The 14,549-nt window shown below is 53.6% G+C and overlaps 1 protein-coding gene across 2 annotated transcripts in view; it reads left to right on the plus strand.

The window, feature by feature from the left end:
- Positions 1 to 14,549, plus strand: part of ECE1 (endothelin converting enzyme 1) — a 99,481-nt gene that overhangs the window by 54,392 nt on the left and 30,540 nt on the right. For both annotated transcript variants that reach the window (XM_079776737.1, XM_079776736.1), the window contains exons 3-4: positions 654 to 795; positions 6,222 to 6,434. In XM_079776737.1, coding sequence (XP_079632863.1) covers positions 654 to 795; positions 6,222 to 6,434 — 355 coding nt within the window. The remainder of the gene's footprint in view (positions 1 to 653; positions 796 to 6,221; positions 6,435 to 14,549) is intronic.

A 14,549-nucleotide genomic window follows, 5' to 3' on the forward strand; every position in this document is an offset into this window, starting at 1 on the left:
TTCCCAAAACGCGAATCTCTGACCCGCTGGTGGCTCCAGCATCAACACACTTGGGGCCAGTTCCCGCGCCGCCCATTGGGCTGTGCGATGAGAGCAGGGTCTTCCCTCTCGGGACTTTCACGTCCTCATTTGTGAAAAGAGAACTAATAATAGCCCTTGTGGGGTTGTGGGGAGTTAATGAGCTCAGGGCGCCCACGCTCCTGGGCTGTGTGAGCCGTGGTGGTGCCCTCCTTGTGGCGTATCGTCCCAGCCAGCCGGTGCTGGGGCTCAGAGAGAGCCAAGCTGGACACTCACTGGATGCCTGCAAGTCCAAACATCCTGTTCTTTTTCGAGCTCCTTACTGGAAAAACAGGGGAAAGCTGGGTTTTTTTCCTTCTGCCCATATCGGGTGACACAAAAAAACACACAAGCCCAGCTGGGCTGAGCTACTTGACTCTCTGAAGTGTAGGAGCAAATCTGAGCTGGCGAGCAGGGTGGCTGGCGGTTCCTTTCCTGGATTAGGACCCAGGCCGTGGGAACCGGACCACCCCTGAGGCAGGAGGGCCACCCCGATGTCTCCCCGGGGCCTGGGCCTGCCTCGGAGCCCCTTCCTCCTGGGGAGGGCGGGCCCTGGGCTCATGTCCTCCCCACCCCTCCTGCCTCCTTCCCTGCAGGTGAACTTCCACAGCCCCCGGAGCGGCCAGAGATGCTGGGCCGAGCGGACCCAGGTGGAGAAGCGGCTGGTGGTGCTGGTGGCGCTTCTGGCAGCAGGACTGGTGGCCTGTGTGGCAGTGCTGGGCATCCAGTACCGGACAAGTAGGTGCCTCTGTGTTGCGTTGTGGGCTTGACTCATTCCTACCCTCAGCTCTGTCCACTTGTGCAAGGGGCTCCCCTGGGACTGGCCTCCAAGGCCCCAGAGGGAGCCAAGTCTGGCGGACTCTGGTTGCTGAGACCTGGAGGGCTGGCGGTATGGGTGGTGTGAAGGTTTCCGTGTCCGAAGGTCATGAGTCTAAATCCTGGCCCAGCTGTAGGATAACCTTGGACAGGTCACTTCATCTCCCAGGGTTTATGTCTTCTCCACTTTAATAGGGAAAACGGTGGCCAGTTGGGGGTGGCTTTGAGGGTTAGAGATAACATGTACACGGACCTGGTGCCTGCCAGGACTCCTTAACCTTAGCGGGGGGTGCTGCTGTCGTTAGGATGTGTGGGCTGGTGAGACACGCAGGCTGGCACCATCCACCATCCTTTGTTCCAACAAAACAGCCATCGTGACTTCCGTTTACTTAATACTTTTCATGGACCAAATACCGCACCTCATCTTTACAAATGTAGTCTCATTTCCTCCTGACAGCAGCCCCGTGAGGTGTGGTTACTTGTGGCCCCATTTTACGTATGAGGAAGCTGAGGCAGCGACTTGCCCGAGGTTATACAGGGGGGACGGGGAAGTGGAATTCAACCACAGGCCCTTGGGCCCCAGAGCCCAGGCTCTGCCTCCCTTTGTAATCTGGGTGCACCAGCGTGAGGACTCCCAGAAAAGCTGTCCTCCCGTGACCCAGCTGACCTCTGTGTACCTCTGTAATCGCATTCCTCTGTCCTGTCTTGGGTAGCGATGTGACTGGGGCCCTTCCCATCCTGCTGTCCGGGGCCCGAGGCTGGTTCTCTGCTTGTGGCTGAGAGGATCTAGCCAAGTGCCTCACACAGGCTCGATGTTTGGTAGGCGTTTATGGAGCTGGAAAGGGTGGGGAGTCCAGCTGATTTCAAGGCCTCTCACTCCCTGTGCCCCAGCACCTCGCCTCCCAATGGCAGATTGTCCACCTCGTTGAACAGCCTCGGTTGACCTGAGGGCCCAACCCCACAGACTTGGTCACCTGGTCACTCATCCCATCAGAGAGATTGTGAACCTTTCCGGGATCTGGGAACGGCCACCCAGGCTTCGCTGAGCCTTGTCCACTGCGAGGTTGCTGGCCCTCCTGGGTGGCCCTGCTGGACTGGGATGAGGAAAAAGTTTGGGGGCCTGGAGAGAGGGCAGGACTTATCTGAGTCTCACCTAATCCCTCCTGTATCAAGCATCTGTTCATTCATTCATTCATTCATTCATCCATCCATCCGCCAGGAGCATAATGCAAATTTGGTTAATTAAAGATGTCCACGCTCTTAAGCATATGTACTTAGCATAATGCCTGCACTGCCATAGGTGTGCAAGTCGTTTGCAAATTGAATAAGTAAAGGACGCAATGGACAAGAAGGAGGAAAAGCTGGGAACAGCCTTTCTCTACCAATCACTCTTGTCCTGTAGCCGCCATCTTGCCTAAATATCAGCTTCGGTTCAGAACACTCTGCCGGGTAGTGTGGACTCTGCCCACCCTCCTCTGCCCAGCCCCAGCAGCCAGTGTCGCCCTGAGACTGGCCCAGGAGTTCCCAAGATGTTTCTCCACCAGAAACCAGAAGGGACCCCCAAAGGGTGGCTCCTTGTGATCGGGCTGCCGAGGGGCCGATGGGAAGGAATCCTGTTTCTGCCTCAACCCCAGTCTTCTCAGGGACGTAGAAGGGTTTTCCCAGCCTGGACCTGGGTGAAAGGAACTCTGGGTGGAGCTGGGTCAGGATCAGGTGACCCATGAGCCAACCTATGTGTTTTCGTTAGCTGCCCGGGCCTGGGAAAGCAGTGGCCACCCCGGATATTGACAGGAACCTCATTACCCAGCAGCAGGTGCTGGCACCGGCCACATCTGAGCAAACATAAGGCCAGACAAAGCAAATTCTCTATGGGTTCTGAAAGAGCCACCTATAAGTTATGTCTGGGCTCTTAAATACATATTTATCCACCTTCCTGCTGCACCCTCCCTTCTAGAAACGTGCGGGTGCTTTACAAACAGCAGCAGCAGAACAAACTCAGTGTGGAGGCCAGGTACTGTCCAGACAAGTGCCTGGGACCAGTCCCTGCTTTCTTTCTTTCTTTTTAAAATATATTTTATTGATTTTTTACAGCGAGGAAGGAAGAGGGATAGAGAGTTAGAAACATCGATGAGAGAGAAACATCGATCAGCTGCCTCCTGCACACCCCCTACTGGGGATGTGCCCGAAACCAAGGTACATGCCCTTGACCGGAATCGAACCTGGGACCCTTCAGTCTGCAGGCCGACGCTCTATCCACTGAGCCAAACTGGCTAGGGCACTGCTTTCTTGAGTGATCATGCCCGTCCTAAAAGGAAGAAATATTTTCTGCCCCTACAGGTGGTGACCAAGTGCTAGACAAAGCTCACTCATTCATCCGTTCATTCATTCATTCATCAAACTTGTATTGGACAGTGTTAGGTGCCAAGTACAATGCTGAGCAAAGGAAATACAAAAGCACATAAGATGTTGCCCTACCCTCCAGCTCACATTCCAGTGGGGGAGGTAGACAGGGAGACGGCCATGACACCCCTTAGTCTGTGGTCAGATCTCAACAGCCAGGCAGCCAGAGAGGGATGAGGGTCTGGGAAGGTTTCCCCAAGGAGATGGAGCCTTGAGTATTGACCTTGACATTAGATGAGGGTGGGCCTGGAAACAATTAATTAATCAAATATGCATTAAGTACCTTCTGGGTTAGGAATGGTTGGCTGGTAAAGGACCTACAAACCATCAAATAGTTAAATTATCAAAGCTTATTGCTTAAGCATCACCTAGGGACCTTGCCCTGTGCCTAGCAGAGTAGGTGCTTAAAGTGCTTAGTGATTAACTCAGGCCATTCCTGGGAACTGATTCCTTACTTTGTTTTAAACCTAAGTCCCCTTTTGATAACTACAAATCTCTCTCTCTCTCTCTCTCTCTCTCTCTCTCTCTCTCTCACTCACACACACACACACACACACACACACACACACACACACACACTGGTGGATCTTGCTCTCTGAGAATCACCCTCTCACGCTGTCTTCTGGGTATTCCCAGCAGCCAAGATTTTGTCAGGCTTTACTTCCTGTAGTTGGTTGTACAAAAACAATAAGTATTATTTTCCTTTTCCAAATATGAAGTTATATCATAATAGTGAATAGGCTTTTTCAAACTACACGGAAATTCTCTTCCCCACCCCCACCTCCCGTAAAGATTCCGGCGCCTTCCCTGGTGGGGAGTGGGGCATGCAACTTCGCTTAAGATGATCAATCTAGAGAGATCCCTACCGTTTTCTCCTCTGTTTTCATGCCTAATGGCTCAATGATTTTTAATTGTTGTATAGACATCTCAAAACAAGTGATTACCTCAAAATAAAGTCACCCTGGTTTTTTGGGCTGTTGCGCAGCTCCTCCGAGCCCTTACTGAACCCGAAGGCCTTTGCATTTTCAGCAGATGTTAATTGCCTACAGGCCACTCAGCCCCGGCTGGCATTCTGTTTCGGAGTGAGGTGACTCTGCCCCGGCCAGCCGGTGCCTTCTTTTCTACTCTCTGAAGATTGGCCTGGGAGCCTGGGACCCTAAGACTTGAGCGAGCTGAGCCCCGTGCCCGGCCGTGAGGTCGTTTCATCATCTCTGTGAAACTGGTCCTGCTGTTCTCCCTCATTTCTAGATGGAGAAACTGAGGCTCCGAGAGATGAGGTCACGTGTGCGAGGCCCACAGCCAGAAGCAGAAGCTGGGAATTGAACCCGGGTCTGAGCTCACAGTGCCTGCCCTGCCTCACGCCTCCCTGTGCAGGGGGGAGATGAACTCACCAGAGGTCGTAGTAGCCCCCAGTGTTCCCGACAAAGAGGCAGCGAGGGAAAGCGGGAACCCCCAGCCAGAACCCCCGGCCATAGAGTTGCTGCAGCAGGACGGGCTGGGTTTAGTCTTGCTCTGCCCGCCAGCTGTGTGACCTTGTCCCCCTCTCTCGCTCAGAGCCTCAGTTCCCTCATCTTTAATCGGGCCGTGACGCCTGTATCTGAGGCTTGTCCTGAGGCCTACATGCGATCATGAATGTGCGTGAAGTACCCGGTGCAGAGCTGTGTTCAGGAAACAGTCCCTCTTGTCGCCGGCACAGCTGTGTCAACAGGATTCCGCTGGGCCTGTTCTTAGTCACCAGCCTGGATCTCCGGCCTCTGGCTCCCGCAGTCAGGTTCCTCCCGCTGCCTCGGGCCGGGCCACAGCTGAGGCCGCCCGCAGTTCGGGTCCTTTGCTAGAGCCCGCTGGTGGAACTTGAGGCAGGGGTCCGCCCGCTCCTCTTGCCCTTGGCCTTCGGACAGCCCTCACACTCTGCCCACGTTTGTGAGAACCGGCTCAGAGGAAGCTGACTTCTCTGCTCATTGTGTTTTGGGGGCACTTGTAGGATTTGCAGCCCCACCCACTGCCCACCTGCACCAACTGCTGTCCCTCCTTAGGCCACATCTGACAGATGGGGCTGCCCCGCCTCCTGGCAGGGGGTCCTCATCAGGAGAACTCCCTTCTAGGGAGTTCTAGAACTCCCTTCTAGGCCCAGAGCAGACAGAGCAGACAGAGAGAGGGTGTCCTTCAGATCTCGTTGGCCACTAAGCAGGGTGCTTAGCTTCCCTGTACCTCAGTTTCCTCTGCGAAAATGGCCGTAAGCAAAATGATCTCAGGGTTGTTTCGGTTTTGGTTCTTTTGAGGATTCGATGAGGTCACCCTCCTGCCTCGTGTTCAGTGGGAATGATTGTTTATAGTTCCTTCTATTCTTGAAAGTCTTTCTTCTTCCTGAGTCCCGGCACCATAGAGCCTGTACCACCCGTGTGGCACATGCTAAATACACTCAGCTTATGTTTGTAGAATGAATGACAGACGTTTTTCCTACTGTTGTCTTTTGACTTTTCCTTTATGATGTGTATCCCCAACTAACTTACTAGCTCTTGAAGGAAAGGACTACACCTTTCATATCCCTCACCACACACACACCACACACACACTGCGCTCAGCAAGAACCTGAAAGGTACTCAGTCATTATCTTGATGAACAAATGAATGAGTGAATGAGTTTGCTGAACACCAGGGAACAATAAAAAGTCAGTGAATATTTGTAGAGGGAAGGACTTGTTTCGGGGCACTGTTAAGCTATAGAAAGGATTTTAGGCAGCTAAACAGAAGTCTTATTTTATAAGCCAAGAAATAGAGAACCTACTGAGATCATTTCCCTGGAGGGGTCTAGGGACCATCCAACTCCTCATCTGTTTGGTCAGGACCAGGGTGGGGCATGGCGCACCAGGGCCCCGGTCACTGCACGGTACTCCTGCAGCCTCCTCCCTGCCCCCCCTTCACTGGCCTCCTGTCCTTGTCCCCTGCCAGGAGCGCCCCCGGTGTGCCTCAGCCAGGCCTGCGTCTCAGTGACCAGCTCCATCTTGAGTTCCATGGACCCCAGGGTGGACCCCTGCCAGGACTTCTTCACCTATGCCTGCGGCGGCTGGATCAAAACCAACCCCGTTCCTGATGGCCACTCGCGCTGGGGGACATTCAGCAACCTCTGGGAACACAACCAAGCCATCATCAAGCACCTCCTCGGTAAGCACCCTGCAGGGGGCTGTCAGCAGGACCTACCTGGCCAGGCCAGTCAACGGAGGAGCTTGGCTGGAGGGGAAGACAGAGGCTTTGGAGTATGTGAAAGTGGGTTAGAACGCCTGCCTGTCCCATCACTTGTGTGCCTAAGTTACTTATCTCTGAGCCTCCGTTTCTTCATCTGTAAAGCAGGACTAATCCTACCCAAGCTGCAGAGTCTGGAGGACTAGAGAGCACACATGTAAAGTGTTAGCATGGCATGTGTGCACATAGTAGGTGCACAAAAACTAGCAGCGTGGTCTTTGCTTTTGTGACTTCAAGCTGCAACTTAGCTGTTGACTAGTTTTGACTGATTTTTTTGCAAGTTGTGAGTGAAAGGAATCAAGGCTGAGCACCCGAGGTTAGATTTTTAAGGTGGTGAGCAGATAAAAGTCATAACAGTTTAGCCCTAACCGGTTTGGCTCAGTGGATAGAGCGTCAGCCTGTGGACTGAAGGGTCCCAGGTTCGATTCCGGTCAAGGGCATGTACCTTGGTTGCAGGCACATCCCCAGTATGGGATGTGCAGGAGGCAGCTGATCGATGTGTCTCTCTCATCGATGTTTCTAACTCTCTATCCCTCTCCTTTCCTCTCTGTAAAAAATCAATAATATATATTAAAACATAAAAAAAAAAAAAGTCCTAACAGTTTATCTGAGAGTTACTCATTGTAGGCAGCAGTCTTCCTTGGCCTCCTGATAATTGATAAGCCTCTAGCCAAAGTTCTCTTTGCTCCTTGTGAGGCCTTCAGCACCTCTAGTTGACGTTGGCGTCGATGGTTTTATCTTAGATTAGAATCCCATGTCGGTCTTGTTTGCAGCTGTCTCCCTCGATAATGTGCGCTGAACTAACATCTGCCCGTTGGGGTCGTCGTCCTCTGCGTGAAATCACGACACTCAAGTGCTGTCACATAGAGAGGGCCTGGCTTGAACCCCTTAGCAACCGATATCTGGGGCCCTCTCTCTCTCTTGCTGACCCCATCCTGGGGCCCCAAATGGTGGGAGAGGTTAGATCATGAAAAGCCAGTCAGTTAATCCATCAATAAGAGAACTTAGATTCGACAAATACATATTAAGTTTAAAAACAAAACAACCGACCCTCAAGATACTCAAAAGTAGGTAAAATACAATAAAAATTTTGAAAGTAGGTAAAGTAGAAGAAGATGCCTAAAAGGGGACAAATCTCAAAGGGCCAGAAACCTCCTGGTAGGAGAGTTTTCTAAAAGATAAGAAAAGATTCTAATTTGACGGTTAGGAATTTCAGGCAACTGTGTCTTTTACTTTAAAATTATTTTTTAAATATTTTAATTGATTTGAGAGAGAGAGAGAGATGAATTTGTTGTCCCACTTATTTATGTATTACATTGGTTGATTCTTCTATGTGCCCTGACCAGGGATCGAACCTGCAACCTTGGTGTATTGAGACAATGCTCTAACCAACTGAGCTACCTGGCCAGGGTGGCAATTGTGTCTTTTAGATGAAAAGAGACCTTTCTTTTCCACCCCAGGGGGCGCTGCCGCTGCTGGGTGAAACCCACCCACCATTCCTTCTTGGCCCCCAGCAGCTCCTGGGCAGGGCCCCTAGGGAGCCCCTTAGTAGCACAGCCTCCTGCTTGTATCCCTGAGGATCAGAACAGGGTTTGCTGCTCTGTATGTCTGGACAGCAAAGCCCCTGCCTGCTTTGTGCTACCCAAGTGCCTTTGAAAGGGACACAGCCTTTCACTTCAGAAGCTGGAGCTTAAAAGGCAAATTTGTCTGTGGAAGCCAGACTACAACTCAGGGATGCCCTTTCCCAGCACCTAAAGACACAGCTGGGAGCTGGGCAAGCACCGTCAACCAGAGGGGGAATCGTCCCGGTGAGAGAACAAGATGGGCTAGTACCTCTGGGTTCAAATTCTGCCTCGTGCTCTTACTGTGTGATCTTGGGTCACTTACATAACCTCTCTGGGCTTCGTCTCTCATCAGTACACTGGGAACTATGCCTCCTTTAGGTTATAAAAATTAAATGGGAAAATACATACAAAGTGCTTTGTTTGAATCGGCCTGGCATATTGTGGTGGCTCTGTTTATGATGGTGTTACTGTTTTTCACCCTTGACCTTTGCACAGCACTTTAGAGTTTACAGAGGTTCTTTTGTAGATATCAGCCATTTGATCCTGCAGGGTAGAAGCTAGGAAGCGCTTGATAGATGGAGAAACAGATCCTCAAGATAGGTTGGTAGGGGGCAGAGCTGGCACTTGCCTGACTTCCGGTCATGTGTCTTTTCCCCTGTCCACACCACCTCCTTCAGGTACAAGGGACAGTTGTGGCTTCCTTTTCGCCTTGGAGAAAGCCTGCAGGCAGACAGCTCAGAGCATTGAGGGAGTGAAGGAAAGAGGGAAAGAGACCGACATTTACTCAGTGTCTGCTACGTGCTATGCACTGTACCAGTCTCTTTAAACCCGAGGCCCCTCCCCCCCCGCCCCCCCTTGTCCACACAGCTGCCCTGGGATGTAGGCACTGTGGTTCCCATTTTATAGATGAGGAAACCGAGGCTTAGAAGTCTTAGGTAACTTTACCAAGGACACACTGCCAGTCAGGATGGAGAGGGGTTCCAGCCCTGGGGAGCCGTTCGCCCCGAGAGGGTACAGGAGAAGTAAGGCATATGGGCAGGCCCTTTAACTTCCCAATTAGGCCCAGAACCGGCCCTTGTGTACGGTGCCTGAGATCCTGACCTGCTGTTCTGGGGCTGGGCTAGTTATCAGGAGGACCTTGGGTGTGTGCCAGGACTGAGTCCACCTCCAGGTGGCAGGGCCCATGAGGAGTGGCCTGCAGTCCTGGGCTCTGGCCTTACATCCACCCAGTCCCTGAAGGTCAGGTATGGGTGGGGAGCTGCACTGAGCTGGGCACAGAACAGCCAGAGCCGTGTGTTCAAGCCCCTGACCCTGGTCCAGGGTCTGGTGATATCAGGAGGCCACAGGGCAGGGTTTTGAGGTCAGGCAGCCCTGGCATGCGAGCCTATCACCCACGTGACCTCGAACAGATGAACCAGCTTCTCTCCAGCTCCGTTTCCTTGTCTGTAAAATGGGGGTGACGATGCCACCTCACACACCAAGTTCCTGTGCGGTTTGACTGGCAGGTGAGGGTCAGCGTGCTTAGCACAGAGCCTGGCACCGAGAAAGTGCTCTCACCTGCTGGTGTGGCAGGTGACTTCCTGCCCAGGCTCCTTCCTAGCCAGGGGGTGACTGCAGAGCGGCTGCTCCGCCCGCAGGAAGTGGGGACTAGCTCAGAGCACTGCGAGAGATGTCCTGTGGGTTCGCTGGGATTTGAAGAGTAATTATTGCTTCTGTTATTTCTTACGGAAGCACTGGATGCACCAGTTATCAGGGCATGCCCACGATCGTGCTGAGCTGTTTACTTGTATTTTATTAAAGCCATGGCGTAGGCTGTATCTGCCCATTTTACACATGAGGCTCACACACACAGAGGAAATGTATTTCCTAGGAAATGGTGGAGCTGGGGTTCAGCCCCAGGGCTGTGGGGCCTCCAACCCACATGCTTTCTGTACTGACTCTGCTGAGTCACCTTCACCGCGCGGAGGCTGCGGAGCGGCCACAGTGGTTCAAGCTCCTGTGTGGTCGAGCTCCAGGCTGGGCAAGACCTGGCCCAGGCCTGGTGAACACAGTAGCTGGGGCCACCCCCATGTCATACTGACCAGGAGGTGTATCCTGGGGTCCTCTCCTCCCAGGCCCACTCCTGGGAACTAGTTGGAAATGGCCCTTCACCTTCGGGCCTTGGTACCTGGAAATGCCTGAAAAGCCAGGAGACAGGTGAGTGGGTGACAAAAAATTCAGGAGCGTGGGCCAGTGCATTCTTGGGCTTCAGGCCAAGCTGGTTTCAGCTTCCCCAAGACAAAGGGGTCAGCCAGCGGGCTTCAGGAGGGAGCTGAGGCCAATGGGGAGTGGACCAGGCCGGGGGGTGGGGGGGCTGGTGAGGGGGTGCCAGGCTGTCCCAGCTGGCCTGGGGTGAGCTTCCCCAGGTGGAAGGAGGAGAGGGCACAGGCAGAGTGCCGGTGAGGCCTGTCAGCTGGCCATGCAGAGCAGCTGTAAGGATCAGCTGGCACGTGACCTTGGGCAGACCTCCCCTGTCTGACAGTGAGCTCACCCTCGCCCCTCAGAGGACATCCAGGCAGATCTGTAGCAGGTGGGGTTGAACTAGGCCTAGTGCCACCGTGGCATGTCGTTGCAGCCTGCCGGCTGGAGGGCAGTGACCTCACTGCAGGAGACAGATGCCTCATCCATGAGACGCTGCCGCCCACCCAGCTGCCAGCTCGGGCTGTCCTCATAGGAGACAAGAGTGTGTCCTCCCTTTATCAGGGGAAGGATCGCCTCTTGGGCTGGGCCTGCCCTGGGCTTGCCAGCGTGTGCTTTTAGCACAGACTGTTCTGCCATCCGGAGTCCCTACCCCACCCCCTTGCAGGCCTGCGAGACTTTTCTCAAACTTGTTCCTTCCTTATGCCTCCCCTGGCTACCCAGGGGCCTCTCCGGCTCCCGCTACAATGACGTTTTGTGTCTCTGTCATATTTACTACATCTTGTGTTATGAGAGTGATACATGCAAAAAAAAATTCACGCCTGCTTGTTGTAACCATTCAGGCAATACAGACTCCATAAAGAGAACGTTAGCAGCCTTCCTTTCTCCTCCCCGACACGTCCCCCTGAGAAACACATACAGGGTTACTCCTGTAGCATTAAATTTGTCCGTGTCAGTAACTGGGCGGTTAATCCTGTCACCTGTGACAACTCTTGTATTTTTATTCGGGTTTGTTTTTCCAGTATTCGCCGTCTAATGTAGTTTCATCTTCCTGCGGAACCTGGAACCTGTAGGAGGTGCTTTCTGTCCAGTACCGTGGCTGCGGCCGCCGGCCCTTCCCTCACGTCTGGGGAACGGTTAACTGGCCCGATGGACGACCTGACCCGAGGATGGGAGCGGGTGTCCAGCCTGCAGGCAAGGCAGGGAAAGCGGAGAGAGCTCGGGCTCCCGTCCCGGCAGCCTCGGGAACTCACTTGGGTGACCTTGGACCGGTTACCCCACCCCTTGCCTATCCATTGGGCGTGATGCTAACACCCACTGGTGGAGATTGTTGTGACAAGATGCACACACTCAGCCACGCCCACACACAGGAAGCAGCTCGTTTTCTCAGGGAGGCTGACGGATGCCTGGGCTCCAGGTCCAGTGTGCTGCCTGTTCGCTCTGCTTCCCTAGGCAGGCTCCTTGACAGGAGGTGATCCTGTGCACCTCAGGGCGTCAGGGTGCTGACGAACAGGTCTCTCAGCCCAGGGCGTGGCCTGAAGTAGGCACGGGAAATGGTGGCCGTGTTATTATTCTTTTGATTCTTTCTGCAGCAAAAGGCACCTCCTTTATCAGGTCCCCACATCCCCTCACAGGATGGGGCTCCTGAGGCCTGGGATTGTCTGAGCCGAGTCTGTGGGTTTATCTAAGACAAACACTGGTCCTGCTCTGATGTGGAGTTGGGGCCCCAGTTGCTCCTGGTCAGAATTCCCAGTAACCCTCATTCCTGCAGCCGCCCAGCGGCCTGGGCATTGGTTCCTCCCGGGGAGAGAGGCGGGAGGTAGAGGCTGTGCCAGTATAAACTCCCAGAGGAAGAAGCAGGACGATGAAAGGGTGTGCTGTCTTTCCTCCCTGCGACTTTGGGGGAGTGACTGAGGAAGTTTCTGGAACTCTGGTTCGCTAGGAGGAAGGACCCAGGCCGTTGGGAGCCCTGTGGCCTGGCCCTGGGTTGCCACATTATCTCCACTGGGGCCACCATCTCCTCAGTCCTGGGAGCTGCCCTGCTGATTCCTCCCTGCTGATCCCATGGAACCTTCTCAGGGAGGGTGTCTTACAGGAAACCAAGCTTTTCCTAGAGAGGAAACTGTGGCTCGTTTCACTTTGCACCCAAGCCTCAGGCCAAAGTAGTCGACACCTTTTTTTTGTGGAGATCCCAGAGCACTCATTCATTCATTCATTGATTCATTCAGTGATTCTGTATTGCACCCTGACTATGTGCCAGACATTGCGTCAGGAATATGACGGTCTTTTCCTGTGGAGGTTCATTCCATCAGGAGAGACAAACAATAGGCAAATAAATGAGTAAATAAATAATATGATTGTGAAGAATGAGGGCTTTGGAAAAAAAGCAAAGAACATGTGGGGCCTGAGAGGGAGGAGGTGGCGAAGAAAGGGTGGGCTTTCTGAGGAGGGGACATTTGAGCAGAAACTTGAATTTAGTGAGCGAACAGACCACATGGATGTGAGGGTTAGAGTGTGGCAAGCAGGAGGAACAGTGAGCACAGCGGCCCTGGGGCAGGACCGTGGGAGCAAGAAGGGGAGGAGCAGGAGCCAGGCGGCAGGGAGCAGGTGGCAGCTGGGAGGTGCAGGGCCCAGATCCGCCCAGCAGTGTTTCTCAATCTTTTTCATTACTGCCCCCTCCTAAAAGTGTAACACCACAAATATACTGTGTACCTGTTACGTACTGTATGTGCACATAGAAAGAGCAAGTTGGGCCCGGCTGGCGTGGCTCAGTGGTTGAGCATCAACCTATGAACCAGGAGGTCATGGTTCGATTCCCGGTCAGGGCACATGCCCAGGTTTCGGGCTTGATCTCCAGTGTGGGACGTGCAGGAGGCAGCCGATCGGTGATTCTCTCTCATCACTGATGTTTCTGTTTCTCTCTCCCTCTCCCTTCCTCTCTGAAATCAATAAAAATATATTAGGAAAAAAAAAATAAACCCCCTTACCAATAAAAATAGTAAGTTGTTTCTACCCCCTAAGAACGAATCCTCTCCCCCTTGGGGGCAATATTGCCCCTGTGGCGAATGAGTGGTCTGGGGCTCATAGCCAAGTTTAAGGTGTCTGTAGACTCCAGGGTCCATTCAGACTCCAAGACGTTCAAGACACAGCTCTGTAAACCCCCACCCAGAGAGAGGTCCATGTGGATGCCTAATAGACATCTCGGATGAAATAGGCATCTGGACAGCATTCCACTCCCACCCCCGCCCCCACCCCAGTCTTCCGAACCTCAGTAGCAACCCTCTGCTCAGACCCAGAAACCTGGGCAGCATGCCGGACTGACTGCTCTCTCTCCCACTCCCACTGCTTCTCTCCCCTCTCCTGCTGCCACCTGGCCCCGCCCCCACCACTCACTGTTACAGTGGCCGCCCGCCTGGCCATCTCCCTTCAGCTCTTGTCCCCTGGTGCCTGCCAGGTAGTAGGTGCCCTGTGAGGAGGTGGGTGAGCAGGGGAGGGGCTTTCCCTTCTCCAGGGCTCCTGCCCCAGCCAGGCCAGAGAGGGAATCGGGGTATGAACACCGACTCCTGGTGGGACCCTCACTCCTGTCCCTTTCTGCCCCACCTGCCTCATTTCCTCCCCGTGCAGTGTGCAGCTGCACCTCGTCACCCTCTCGGCCCCCAGATGGACTCGGTGCTGTGTGCCCACCCGGCGCTGGGGAGCAGGGGCGACCAGGCCCCGGACTGGTGGGCGGACTGGTGGGCGAGGCAGCCCGTGTCCACTCCACGTTGAACTCACAGGGATCCCCGGCTCCCGGGCCATCCTCCCCCTAAGGACTCATTCTTTTTTTTTTTTTTTTTTTAATGACTAGGGTCTTTTTTTTTTTTTAATATATTTTATTGAAAATCGAGAGGAAGAGAGAGGGATAGAGAGCTAGAAACAGATAGAGAGCTAGAAACATCGATGACAGAGAAACATCGATCAGCTGATGTGCCCGCAACCAAGGTACATGCCCTTGACCGGAATCGAACCTGGGACCCCTCAGTCCGCAGGCCGAGGCTCTATCCACTGAGCCAAACCGGTTTTGGCCCAAGGACTCATTCTTATCACATGTGCCCCATTGTGTAATCCGAGGCTGTTGTGACTGTCATACGGCTGTCAGTCTGTCTGTCTCACCCTGGTGCGGGCTGCGGGCCTTGTGCGGGCTGCCGGCTTTATGACAGCAGACTCGTGTCCATGTTGCCTATGCCACCTCCCCACTCAGCCTGGCAGCCGCCAAACCATAAGAACTTAGTAATATTTGTGGGGAAATGAGTGG

This window comes from Cnephaeus nilssonii (genome assembly GCF_951640355.1).
Source record: "Cnephaeus nilssonii genome assembly, chromosome: 7".
Classification (NCBI taxonomy): domain Eukaryota; kingdom Metazoa; phylum Chordata; class Mammalia; order Chiroptera; family Vespertilionidae; genus Cnephaeus; species Cnephaeus nilssonii.